We start from the raw sequence: 13,037 nt of genomic DNA on the forward strand, positions 1-13,037 counted from the left end.
ACAGTTGTTGATAGTAGGCTTCTATGCAAAAATGTAGATCCTTCTTTGAAAATCATTCATTCATTTTAATTGCTTGTGAAATCGTTAAAAATGTTTGTGAAATAGAAAAAATAGTTTATGACATGAATGAAAATGTTTTTCTTTGGAAAACAAAGAAATTTGCAAGTGATCCCAAACTTTGGAGCGGTAGTGTACCTGTGAATATGCTAATTCAGATTAAGATTAAGATATGCCTTTATTCGTCCCTCAGTGGGGAAATTTGTATTGCACAGCAGCAAGAGTACAGAGTCAGTTAAGCAGTACAAAATACACAATATAGGAAAATAAACAATATAAACAACCCAAGTATTAACAAAAAACAACAGTTTTCCCAGAGTTATATACAATACAGTATGTAGATAATATGAAACAAGATGAGATACATGACCAGTCTATACACTGAGATCCTGTTAGAGAGTTAATATGAGGCATTATGGAAATACTTCACATAAAACTTAGTATATTGCATTTAGAGCCCTTAATATTGCACATGGAGGTTGATCAGATATTGCACAGTGAATGGGGTCTGGAGTAACTATACTGACTATAAAAGCAAGTATTACACAGATGTACATAGTGGTGTAGAAGTCTATTGGGAGCGGTGCTCCCAATTCATCCAGGTCTTTGTATTCTCAAGGCATTCAATCGATGGCAACTGGACTGTTCAGGTTGTCTTGGACATTTCTTCTCTCATCCGAACAGGCATCATCAGTTCATGCTCAAAGACGAGATGGAACACACACCAGTCAGACATAGAAGCCACGCGTCTTCTAAGACAACCTGAACAGCTCATTCATTCATTCATTTTCTACCGCTTTTTCCTCACGAGGGTCGCGGGGGTGCTGGAGCCTATCCCAGCTGTCTCCGGGCGAGAGGCGGGGTACACCCTGGACTGGTCGCCAGCCAATCACAGGGCACATATAGACAAACAACCATTCACACTCACATTCATACCTATGGACAATTTGGAGTCGTCAATTAACCTAGCATGTTTTTGGAATGTGGGAGGAAACCGGAGTACCCGGAGAAAACCCACGCATGCACGGGGAGAACATGCAAACTCCACACAGAGATGGCCGAGGGTGGGAATTGAACCCTGGTCTCCTAGCTGTGAGGTCTGCGCGCTAACCACTAGACCGCCCTGAACAGCTCAGTTATGATCAATTGAATTCCCTGAGAATATCAGCATCAAGTCAATACAAATATTATTAATTATTTATTTATTACAAAAAGTCTGGCAAAAACCAAGGTAATTTTCCCATAGGAAATAACAAAAAGCCAATTTATTCTCAGGTTCAAAATATTAACATAAAATACTTCACCACTGAAAGAGAATAATTATAGATTTACACAATCAAAGTGATTATAAATGATGAATGTTCATATGGATCAACTTCCAGACGGAATCTAATTCAACAGTGATTTTCACCTCTGTCAAATTGCTTGAACTTTCTTTTGACCCCATGGTAGGTTATTGAGCCGTCACACCTTACCTGACAGGATGGGGAAAAAAAGAAAAATGTAAAATAAAATCAACTTTAGTATTTGTCCAAGGAACAATTAAAACCAACACAATCAACAATTTAATATTTTTATTTGTAACGTAAAAAGAAAAATCACTGAATTTGCACATTTTCTGACATACAGTAATTCTGTATTTCCTGCTTCAAATTTTTGCATGGTATCATGGTTTTTCCAAAAATATACTATTAAGCAATAATTTTTGCACATTTGAGAACATATTTATGGACGTATGCCTAAATACAGCAAATAAATGGATAAATGACCTGAGGTACACCCCGGACTGGTTGCCAGACAATCACAGCTCATATATAGACAAACAATTAACCTAGCATGTTTTTGGAATGTGGGAGGAAACCGGAGTACCCGGAGAAAACCCACACAGGCACAGAGATTCGAACCCAGGTCTTCCCGATATCCTGACTGTGTGGCCAACATGCTAACCACTCAAGCACCATGTGGACCCTTGTGTAATGTTCTTTTATAGGAATTAAACTGTCTCGTTATTGTCTGTTACCATGCCAGGAGTGGCCAGTAAGTGGGGGAATGTGGACACTGGGCTCGCACACCTACCCAGAAATAATCATCACTGGGTAAGTCCTTTATTTGGAAATGCATTAGTATTTTTTCTAAAATAGCCCAAGTTCGTATTGTATGTATTGTTATCGCTCCTCACTTCATGAATACCATTCCATTAGATCCCTGCTCTAGCCAGGCTGAGGAAAATGTGCTGTATCACAACCAGTTTTCCATTGGAGTGTGCACTTAATCCATAAGAGGTCCAGATGATATTGATTTGCATTTGCAGTTTGGTAGGCCTTTATCATTTTAGATTTGGGAGTGTGCCAAGCCCAGCATAATGAGTACAGAGCACAGAGTGGGGCCATTCTGCACTCTAAGAGGTTGGCAGAGATGTTAAACCATTCTGAAGCAAACACGCAATCTGGTCTCTGCTGCATGACTCTGCACTCGCATATTTTCTACGCACGCTGTGTTTATTTAACATAGTCCATGTTTTGTTCCGGTGTAGCTCAGGAATTTTCTTTTCTTCTTGATAAAAAGAAATCCAAATCTTCCACCCACTGTGTTTATGCTTCCACTTCCACTATCCAGTTTGTACATCAGCTCTTTCTCAGGTGATGATTTTTATCATCCCTTAATTTCTACATATTATTCATTCATTCATTTTCTACCCCTTTTTCCTCACGAGGGTCGCAGGGGTGCTGGAGCCTATCCCAGCTGTCTTTGGGCGAGAGGCGGGGTACACCCTGGACTGGTCGCTAGCCAATCACAGGGCACATATAGACAAACAACCATTCACACTCACATTCATACCTATGGACAATTTGGAGTCACCAATTAACCTAGCATGTTTTAATTGTTCAAATTTATTATGTAAAATGTGTCATTTTTTTTTCTCTAGACATGCAGATGGGTCGATCAAATTTTGGGATGCCTCTGCAAGTAAGTCCACTCTACAGTATAGTTTGATGCGTCTGCGTCCCCCACACAGTCGCCAGTCAGCATTAACAATCATCATTTTTTGTGGATGTCTGAAAATATGGCATTTTTCTGCATAAAAACACCACTTCCACCCGAAAACTGTAACAATTTATAAATGTAGGTTAAAAAAAAACACATCAGAATTAATGGTTCTGTTTATCACAGCAAGTCCCCCTGGTCCTGAAAGCAGCCCCAGACCATCACACTACCACCACGCCCTCTTAGACAAATGAAATTGAAGTGGGTTTTATCCGATTACTTGATTAATGGGAGGAAATAATCAATAGACTACCCAATTCCCAAAATAATCAAGAGGTTCCAGCCCTAATATCGCCACTTCTTTGGCGACGAGTTTCCATTGATTGACTGCCAGTATGGTGAATTCTGTTCGCTTCTCAATGCTGATAATTCTGTATGCTTGACCTCAGCTTGTAAAATAGTATGATTTTTTTCACATTCAGCACGTTCAGTACATTGTTTTTTTATGATTGGGATTTATTTGTCCCAACTGTCTTTGATCAACATGCGTTAAACCGTTATTGTTTAGGAGCATTCAATGTGTTTCTAGAGACATATTGAATCATAAAACAATGCGATATTGCACAGATCTTATACTAAGCGTTCCCTCGGCGTGAAAAAAATATTCAATACATTTTTAATGCTTACTATATAATGTGTATAAAGCTGCTTGACCTTTTTTTATTGAGATTAAGTATTATTTTGATTACTATCTGAATTATGCAGAAGACTTTGAAAAAAAATGTACAAAAATAACATATGATGAATGTAATAATATTGATAAGTATATATTAACATTATTTTTTATTATTTAAAATTATAATTTTTTTTAATATTATTTTGTATTTATTTTATTATTTTATTTTATTATTTTATTATTTTATTTTATTTTATTATTTTTTTATTCATTAATTATACTAATACAAAATATAAAGGTAAAAATGTCACCAAAAGGAAAATAATCTGTAATTACCAGTAAATTTCACCAGCAAATTTCATCAGATATGAACCATCTGATACCTCAGACCCATCAATATGCTTTCACAGTACAAATTGACAGCCCGGGGATTATCTTCTTGCCAAGTTCAGATCCCTTTCCACACTGTGCATGATTTTTCATGTTGTCTAAATTATGTTTTCACCAAAAATAAATCATTTTTCCTATCAGTAACACTGCAGATGTTGTACAAGTTGAAGACCTCCAAGGTGTTTGAAAAGCCAAAGCCCAGTGAGGGCCGTGCAGCAGAACTGGTGGATGAAGACCCCTTTGCAGTCCAAATGGTCAGCTGGTGTCCCCAGAGTCGCATCTTTTGCGTCGTTGGGATCTCGGCCCACATCATTCTGTATCGCTTCAGCAAATATGATGCCAATACTCAAATTGTGGTGAGTGAGTACAACATTTTAATAGGAAAAAATGGTCAAATGTTATTTGGAACATGATTTGAGTCTGTGTTCATTTGAAATGAAGTACCTGTATAACAATATATACTGCAACACATACAGTAGGCGATGGCGACGACGTTGTCAAGTGATATGATGGAAGATGATAATATTTATCTTCTCAACAGTCTCTGGAGGTGCGACTGCAATGTGAGTCGGAGGATGTCATTTCTCCATCGGAAAATGAAAACAATCCCTGCTTCTCAGAGCCACACTCAGGCTCCCACTCTCCCCAGCCCCACCACCAACACCCAGCGAGCCCTGGCGGCGGCACACCGGAGGGTGTCAAAGACAGCGCCCTCTGCCTTAAGTACGATGAAGTTCCACTGACGACATCCCTCTCCCTACACACAAACCCCTGCTGTGTTATGTACATGGGGGGCGCCATTTTGCACAAGGGGGTGCAGCTCATCAGTGCCATGACGCATAGTTCATCGGGTCAACTCGAGGCAGGAGGCAAAAAAACACTGCTATGTTGATTTTTTTCATGGGAACCATAGAATTCACCCAATCACCTGTCAGTCCATAGTAGTGTAATGGTACAGTTTTTTAATTGTATTCATCATTTTATAAGGCTAATAGATTATTAGAAAACCCATCTAAAAAATCTCTTACCATGCTGTTAACTACTCCCTTCAGAGAGCAGCACAAACTGGGTCTAACAAGGACAGACAAAGACGCCTAACAGATCATCACCTGGCAGCTTCACTGAATAGTAGCCGTCAAACACCAGTGTCAGTGGGGACCATAGAATTCACCAAATCACCTGTCAGTCCATAGTAGTGTAATGGTACAGCTGCTACTGTTTTTTTTTATCCTTTTACAGTTTTTATAATTGTATTTATTAGTTATTTTATACTACTAAACAAATGAATAATTTATTGAACAACCTGTGGAGATTACTCCAAAACATGTACCTAACAAAATTCAAGTGAAATAGTATAAAAATATCTTTTAATTGGTCAGTTAGGTCCTAGTGATGTGGTGATCACAGTTGCTCTGGGGGCCCAATGTGATTTTTTTTTTCCCATGGGGCCAAAATTCTTGGTGGCACCTGGGAGGGAGAGATTCCTCAAAAGTATGCTTAGGGCCCCAGTTTAGCCAGGGGTGGCCCTGATTGTAACATGAGGTTGTCCATTATTACTGGCATAAGTATTTAGTGATAAAAACACAGGATTCTACAATTATTAATTGATAATATATCATATTTGGTTTTGAATAGTATTTTTGAGGTGTGTCAGAAAAGTTCCAGGACTGTTCATGTTGATCACATTTGTCCATGTGAGGAGCATCATCCACTGTGAGAAGAAGTAAGACTTGTGGCTGCCCAACAATTCTTGGCCAATTTGTGCTGAACCAACCTGCCTACTCACTCAACCTGGCTCTGTTTGATTTATTCGTTTTGACCAAGCTCAACATGCTCGTCAGGGGACCGATTCTCACGATGTGAGATCAAGATGGCCTTGATGGTGAGGTGAAGGATCCCGGAAGAATCATTCCCGGAAAACATGAAGCCGTTGTAGAAAAGACTGGGAAAGCACCTGAGACTACAGGAGGATTACTTTTGAAGGGGAAAATTTGTAGTTTATAGATTGGATTTAAAATATATCTTTTGTGGCACCAGTCCTGGAACTTTTATGACACACCTTATATATTACCTTATTGAAATCATGTACTGAAGAGTAATACCTGCACTGCGTAAATTAGATTATGCATTATATCCTGCAAATGTAAGCAGTGACATCACATATCAATGACTTGAAAGTACACTACCGCTCAAAAGTTTGGGATCACTTGCAAATTTCTTTGTTTTTCCAAAGAAAAACATTTTCATGCATTTAACAAACATTTTTTTCCATTTCACAAACAATTAAAATGAATCAGATGATTTTCAAAGAAGGATCTACATTTTTGCATAGAAGCCTACTATCAACAACTGTCAGTCCTCTGCATCAATCTCCTGGTATGGCTGCTAATCCAAGTTCATCATTTTATAAGGCTAATAGATTATTAGAAAACCCATCTAAAAAATCTCTTACCATGCTGTTAACTACTCCCTTCAGAGAGCAGCACAAACTGGGTCTAACAAGGACAGAAAAACGATGCACAACTGTGCAAGAAGACAAATATCTGAGAGTGTGTAGTTTAAGACAAAGACGCCTCACAGGTCGTCACCTGGCAGCTGTACTAAATAGTAGCCGTCAAACACCAGTGTCAGTATCAACAGTGAAGCACGACTTCAGGACTTCAGACTTCATGGCAGGATTGCCAAAAAAAAGTCATATCTCAGACTGCCCAAAACTATTTCAAAGTGATCCCAAACTTTTGAGCGGTAGTGTATATTAAAACAGTGAGTAAACATTTAAAACAAAATTGGACTGTGATTGGTTGGAAATGTAGGATGAAAATACTCTTGAATGTTAATTTTTTTAATGATTGGCTTAATTACGGCAACTGTGGTGAAACAATGATGTGTGACGTTTGTGTGAAACATCCCATTAATTGTTTCCCTATTTAGGGTAAAGGATCGGGTGGTGCGGGTACCTCCTGGCTACCAGGCAGAGCTCGTCATCCAGTTGCCTTGGATGGATGGTGAACCTCCACAGCAAATTTCAAGCCTAGACATCAACTCTGCGTATGGCCTGTGAGTCAATTTCTTTCTTTTTCAATTTGGAATGCTCTGGTGGTTTTGGTGATCTTTTCCTCATTTCTCTTTTGAGGAAAAAAAGGAGAGGGCCTGTGCCCTTGGGAGGGAGTAAAAGGTCACAGAGTAATGGGAACATGGGAGTGAAAGCGAGAACCAACCCAATCATAGTCGAAAACTAAACACAGGAATGGATGAAAGCCGACAAAACGGTTCAAGAAAAACTCATATTTTATATGGGTTTTCTACATTTATATGTTGATACACCACCTTAATGTGAAACTGGTGTTAAAACAGAGTAGCGATTGGCTGTGGAGCTTCTGGGAAATCAATTGTAACGAGAATAGCGCTCAGTTAAGCACAGATCTGCCAAGACTGAGCAATCCTGAAATTGGACCACCACCAAATTGTACACCTTTAGGCAAAGCACCTCCTGTGTATGTCTGAAATTTGTCTTTCAGATTCATTATTCACCGGTGAACATAAGTGAAATAAGCAAAAGTGTTGGAAAAAAATGAGGATCGACACTTTAATACATAAATGGCCCGGTGTTGGAGCTTTTCTCTTTTCCCCCTTACACACAAACAAGCGATTAGATGATCAATAAATGAAGTGCTTGCTTGCTGCTCAAGTGATGAAGTCTACAGACACGCTTTTATTGACTATAAAACTCAGAGTTATGTGGACAGAATTGCTATTACGTCTTTAAAGGGGACCTGTTATGCTTATTCTTCCACCCTTTGTATTGAGTTGTGGACTATAGAGCAGCGACACACAATAACCAGCCCACACGTCTTTATAGTTCTTCCAGAATCTGCACCTATTCAGCTAAATGGATTTGGATTTGGTGGTTTGTTTGTATGTATGTACATATTCCACCCACTGCCTGCCTACAGGCACGTCCACTCTGCTGTGATTTGTCCGTAAAAGGAATTCTGGTTTGCGCTGCTAGCTAACGGTACAGGAGTTGATAATAAACAGCGATTTATCTTTTTTAAATGTCCGCTTTTAACATCAAGCCATATGTGTTGGATGCCGAATCCGATCCGGAAGTAGAGACGAGACAGATTGAATGTTCTCAAGAAAAGAAGTTACTTCAAGATGTCTCATAATGGTAAGTAGCTTTCGCATTTTAGCATTTGTTTTTCTACAGCACCGATAACCGAATGTGGCCACTAATTGTGGTGGAAAATGGCTACTAATAACCTTTCTGTGTGTGCAAGCGCTTTTGCTTCATGACTTACACAAAATAAATACAGTTAGGACACTGATCAACTGTTAGGCGTAGGGCTTCAGCAAGTTTGTCGGCGAGCCCAGCTGCATAGTGGCCCATGTTCACAACACAGTCCAGTGTGAAAATACCGTTGACAGATTAAAATCCATTTCTTTCGCTGGTAGGAAATCAGGAACTTGAACCACTTGACCCTGATGATGGCGTTGTTAGGAGTGTAAACAAATGTGGCTTTGCTAGCAAGTAAACAGAGTAGCATAGCTTGGGGGAGGCCAGAGAACTTATCTGCTTACAGACATGCCCATATAAGGAAGTTTTTCGACACCTTTTGAAACTGAGCGTTTTGAGCCATCCCAAACTTTACTTCCAAATGTGCAAACTTCATTATCTGAAACTTTGAAATTGTTTAACACAAGAATACAACATTCTAACTACATTTATGGGTCAGAAAAATGGAAAAAGCACAATAAGTCCCTTTTACAGAAGTGTAACATGGTGACATGGCCACCGTTTTAAGTCTTCTTTCCACTCCCTTCCTTTTTGTGTGTGACCCCAGTTTGGCATTCGGGAACTGTAATGGCCTTGCGGTGGTCGACTACTTGCAGAAAACCATCCTGTTGTGCATGTCCACTCTGGATTTGTACGGCGCCGCTGATCCCTACCAACGCCTTACCCGATCCCCCCGCAGGAACAGACAGTCCACCTCAGGTAGAGAACACGCACATTTCCGGGATCCAACTACACCTACACACTCACACGTGCATGTATCAAACTAACACACACAAACTGAACACACATACACTGTCAAGAGTCATTTCAGTGCCCCCCAGATGTATTAGAACTGTGACGCCAATTGTTTTAATTTTGCAGAAAACGTTTGGGTTTGACATCAAAAGATAAATACAGACAAATGTTTTAAGGATGACAAAAGATTTGGTTTTCACAAAGTTTGCTGCTTCAGTATTTTTAGATGTTTTTGTCAGATGTTACTAGGATTCTTTGCGCCCTTTTTGACATCAGGCCATCTTCCAAAAGCGTTTGCCTCACTTTGCAAGCAGATGCACTGATGCCTGCCTGCTACCATTCCTGAGCAATCGCTGCACTTATGTTTTCCCGATCCTGCAGATGGTGGGTTTAGATGGCAACCAGTCCAGTCCTTTTGCCCAAAGTCAGCGGGGATAGGCTCCAGCATACACCTGTCACCGTAGTAAATGGATGCATGGTTGGTTTAGGTGCAATTGGCAATATCCCTTGGGATATGGGAAGCCTTTTTGTGCTCAGCAATGGTGACTGCACATGTTTCCTTACAGGTAACCATGGTTAATAGAGGAAAAACAAAGATTTCAAGCCCCATCACCCCTCCCCCCCCCCCCTTTTTTTAAAGCTTCCAGTTCCAGTTATTCTCACTCAGTCAGGATCCATCCGTTGTCCTTGTCAACACTCTCACCTACCTTGACCAGAGAACCACTAACATGATGTCAGCTGGTCCTTTTGTGGCAGCAATGCGGTACAAATAGTTCATTTTTATGATAAAGAGGAACTGTCATTAATCTTATCACTCTTCATAATTCTGTAGTTTATGCAAACTGCAATCATAAAAAACTGAGGCAGCATAGTTTGTGAAAATTAATGCCTGTGTCATTCTCAAAACTTAATTGTAAACGTAGAGAGCAACATTTGAGCTTTGATTTCCAAGTATTCACACCTGGATGCACGACTCAGAAGATACCTTTTGTTTGAAGCGACCCATTTTTTATGTGAGCAAAAGTATTAGAGCATGCATCTGACAGGTGTGTTTATACTACTTTATATGCAACAGGAGTGAAAGCATCTCTGTGGTGTCATATTCATCTTTTGACGTCAACTACAGCAAAAACCAAACACTTCTGGATGGCATTGCATTTGGCCTTAACATGTAGGCTCTCTTTTTCTTTCCTGTAATCCTTCTTTGATGTTCCTTTCCTTTTCTGTCCTCTCCGGAGCTGTTGGCATACATTTAAGCTGATCAATGTCTAGACTGATCTATCCACAGGTACCCTTCATGAATAATCAATAATAGAGGTGGTTTAATTGGATTCCTCCTCTAATCAATACCATTACTTTTAAGGCTTTCATCAATCAACACTACAAGACAAATTAAAGTTGCCTGTTTTGAACAGGTAGACTAACTCTGGAAAGGGTAAGGGTAAGTTTGTAAACAGTACATTAGTTCCCACAATACAAATACAGTTTGATATTACCGATTCCACAAGATTCATGTTAAAATTTCAACGAATCTCTGGGAAGATAGGTCTGCTGACGAATTGTAGCACGGAAACATTTATATTTGAAAATGAACTAATACAGTATTACTTCAGAAATGGAATTTGTCACAACTGTTGAGGGAAAAATGTTACACTGTTACACTACATGGCATGAGAAAAGCCATTCATTATGCATTTGATTATTATGAAACTAATGAGATCGTTCTTGCTCAATATGGATACCGACATTTGATATATTGTCCAGCGCTTTTTAACAATACCAATATTGGAAATAGCTTGTCCCTCAAACAAATATTGTGTAATTATATTGTGTAATTATATGTCTGTTACTGTGATGCCACTGGATGCATTCCACAAATGAACAGTAGCCATGTTTACATGAGAAGTTTTTCTCTTTCTGAATGGAATCTTTCCGAATGACCTTTCCGAAAACAATGGTATCCATGGAAAGGAATATTCCAATCTCTTGTCTACATGCACCACTATAATCAACCAGAATAGTCAATAGGGCATGCGCAGTAAAACGTAAACATCAACATCACGTGATACCGACTTCCCCGAGTTTTTCTTTGACTTGTTGGGATAACTCAGTATTGCCAGTTTTTCATCCGTCCAGTCTTAAAATTAGTTTGGATCAAAAACAAACTTTCCGCAGCAGTCCAGTGCCGGTTGCTTGCCTCCATTTTTAAAACTGAAGAACGTCTCGAGCTGCGTGTTACGTCATATCTGAGCATACACTGAAAGAACGCACCCGGGATAAATTTAAACAGGAAAAGATCAAATTCAATCTTGCTAATATTTTATAATTAAACTCGGGACATGTTTTATATAGATATATATTCTTTTTTTATAAAAACTGGACTTGTTAATAAAGTATAGAAGGGTTTAGATTCTGTTCCACAGATGGCGGTAATGCACACCGAAAGCTGCTTGCCAACCGCCAATAAACAAAAGAAGAAGAAGGCACCCTGACAACTTTCCGTTTGAGCGGGTACAAGATACCTCAATCGGATTGGAGAAGGGAATATTCCACCCCCGTGAATCCGATTATATGTTCATTCGGATTGGCACTTTTCTTTCGGAATGAGGTCTATACAAAGGTTCGATTCTTTCTGTTTGAGCAAATAAAACAAAAGTAAATTGGAAAATTTGGGTCCATGTATACGTGGCTAATGTTTGTGCAAAGTAACATCAACAATGCAATATACAAAGTAAGTGTCTGTTTTTTCAAGTATGACCAAAAGTCGACTAAAATAACATATTCTGCTATGAACAAGTAAGATAAGTCATAATACATTTGCAAATAAGAATCCAAATAATGCTGGCAACAACACAATTTCAAAAGCGGCACAAACATAAGAACAAAGTGCAAAGAACGAAATCAGTGAAATTTTGAACTTGCTGAAATTATAAGCTTGTTGAGAGAAAAAGAGACGTGCAAAAAACGATACCAAACCATTTTTATATTCTAGTGATAGTAAAGCTTTGGAACACTTCTTCTGTATCTGATATAGCGCAACTAATGAAATAATATACCACTCTGAAAACGGCCATTCTGTCAAATAAAGCAATTTCTGTAGTCCAACCCCCCTTTTTCCTCCTCTCTCTTTTGCCTGTCTCTCATAGAATTCAGTAGAGAAACAAAAACATCCACCCATGTGTATTTGCCTGTCACACTTCTGCACTGTGATATGAGGGGCATGTTAACAGGATATGTTATGTCAGTCTGCATTGCATTATTATGCATGTTGTCCCTTCAGTTGGCGTCCTGTCTTTATTTTAGTCCTGCTCAAACTGAGACCCCGGAGTCAAAAGCCATATAGTTCTTGTCGTCCCTCCCGACCTATGCCACCCTTTTCCTTGAAACTGATCTTTACTGTCAAATGACTTTTTCACACTAATACTCTTTGAAAATGTTCGGTATGTTAAATATTTTAGATGGCTATGATGTTGTAGGATTATTTTATAGTGGAAAAAATGTTATGATTTGGTATTAGTGTGAAAAGGCAGTGACAAGGTGGATGGAAGGGTTACTCTAAGCTCCAGAGGTAACTCTTTTCATTGGTTGTTGCATAAGACTTGTTATTGGCTGTTGACGCACTTGTAGTTTATAAAGGTCTCTCTGTGTTGGCTCTACAAAATCAATTTGGAGAGATAAAAAGCAGAGCACAGCGGCCTTTTCGCACACCACAGGTGGTGCTAGATTTAACAGAACACAGTCCTGCCAAACAACAGGCCAAATAAATGACGCTTTCAGACTCTTTCTCTTACATTTTTATTTCTCTGCTAATTCTAACATTTTAAGCAACCACACAGAAAGTCAGTCAATGCAACAGCTTGATGCTGCTGGTAACATTTTGTTGAAACATTTTATTTT

At 39.1% G+C, this 13,037-nt stretch overlaps 1 protein-coding gene across 11 annotated transcripts in view; it reads left to right on the forward strand.

The window, feature by feature from the left end:
• stxbp5l (syntaxin binding protein 5L) overlaps window positions 1-13,037 on the forward strand; it is a 164,029-nt gene that overhangs the window by 105,602 nt on the left and 45,390 nt on the right. For all 11 annotated transcript variants that reach the window (XM_058082203.1, XM_058082207.1, XM_058082204.1 and 8 more), the window contains exons 13-18: window positions 2,086-2,153; window positions 2,984-3,024; window positions 4,250-4,464; window positions 4,650-4,831; window positions 7,040-7,165; window positions 8,953-9,104. In XM_058082203.1, the coding sequence (XP_057938186.1) occupies window positions 2,086-2,153; window positions 2,984-3,024; window positions 4,250-4,464; window positions 4,650-4,831; window positions 7,040-7,165; window positions 8,953-9,104 (784 nt within the window). The remainder of the gene's footprint in view (window positions 1-2,085; window positions 2,154-2,983; window positions 3,025-4,249; window positions 4,465-4,649; window positions 4,832-7,039; window positions 7,166-8,952; window positions 9,105-13,037) is intronic.

This window comes from Doryrhamphus excisus, chromosome 9, assembly GCF_030265055.1.
Source record: "Doryrhamphus excisus isolate RoL2022-K1 chromosome 9, RoL_Dexc_1.0, whole genome shotgun sequence".
NCBI classification, from domain to species: domain Eukaryota; kingdom Metazoa; phylum Chordata; class Actinopteri; order Syngnathiformes; family Syngnathidae; genus Doryrhamphus; species Doryrhamphus excisus.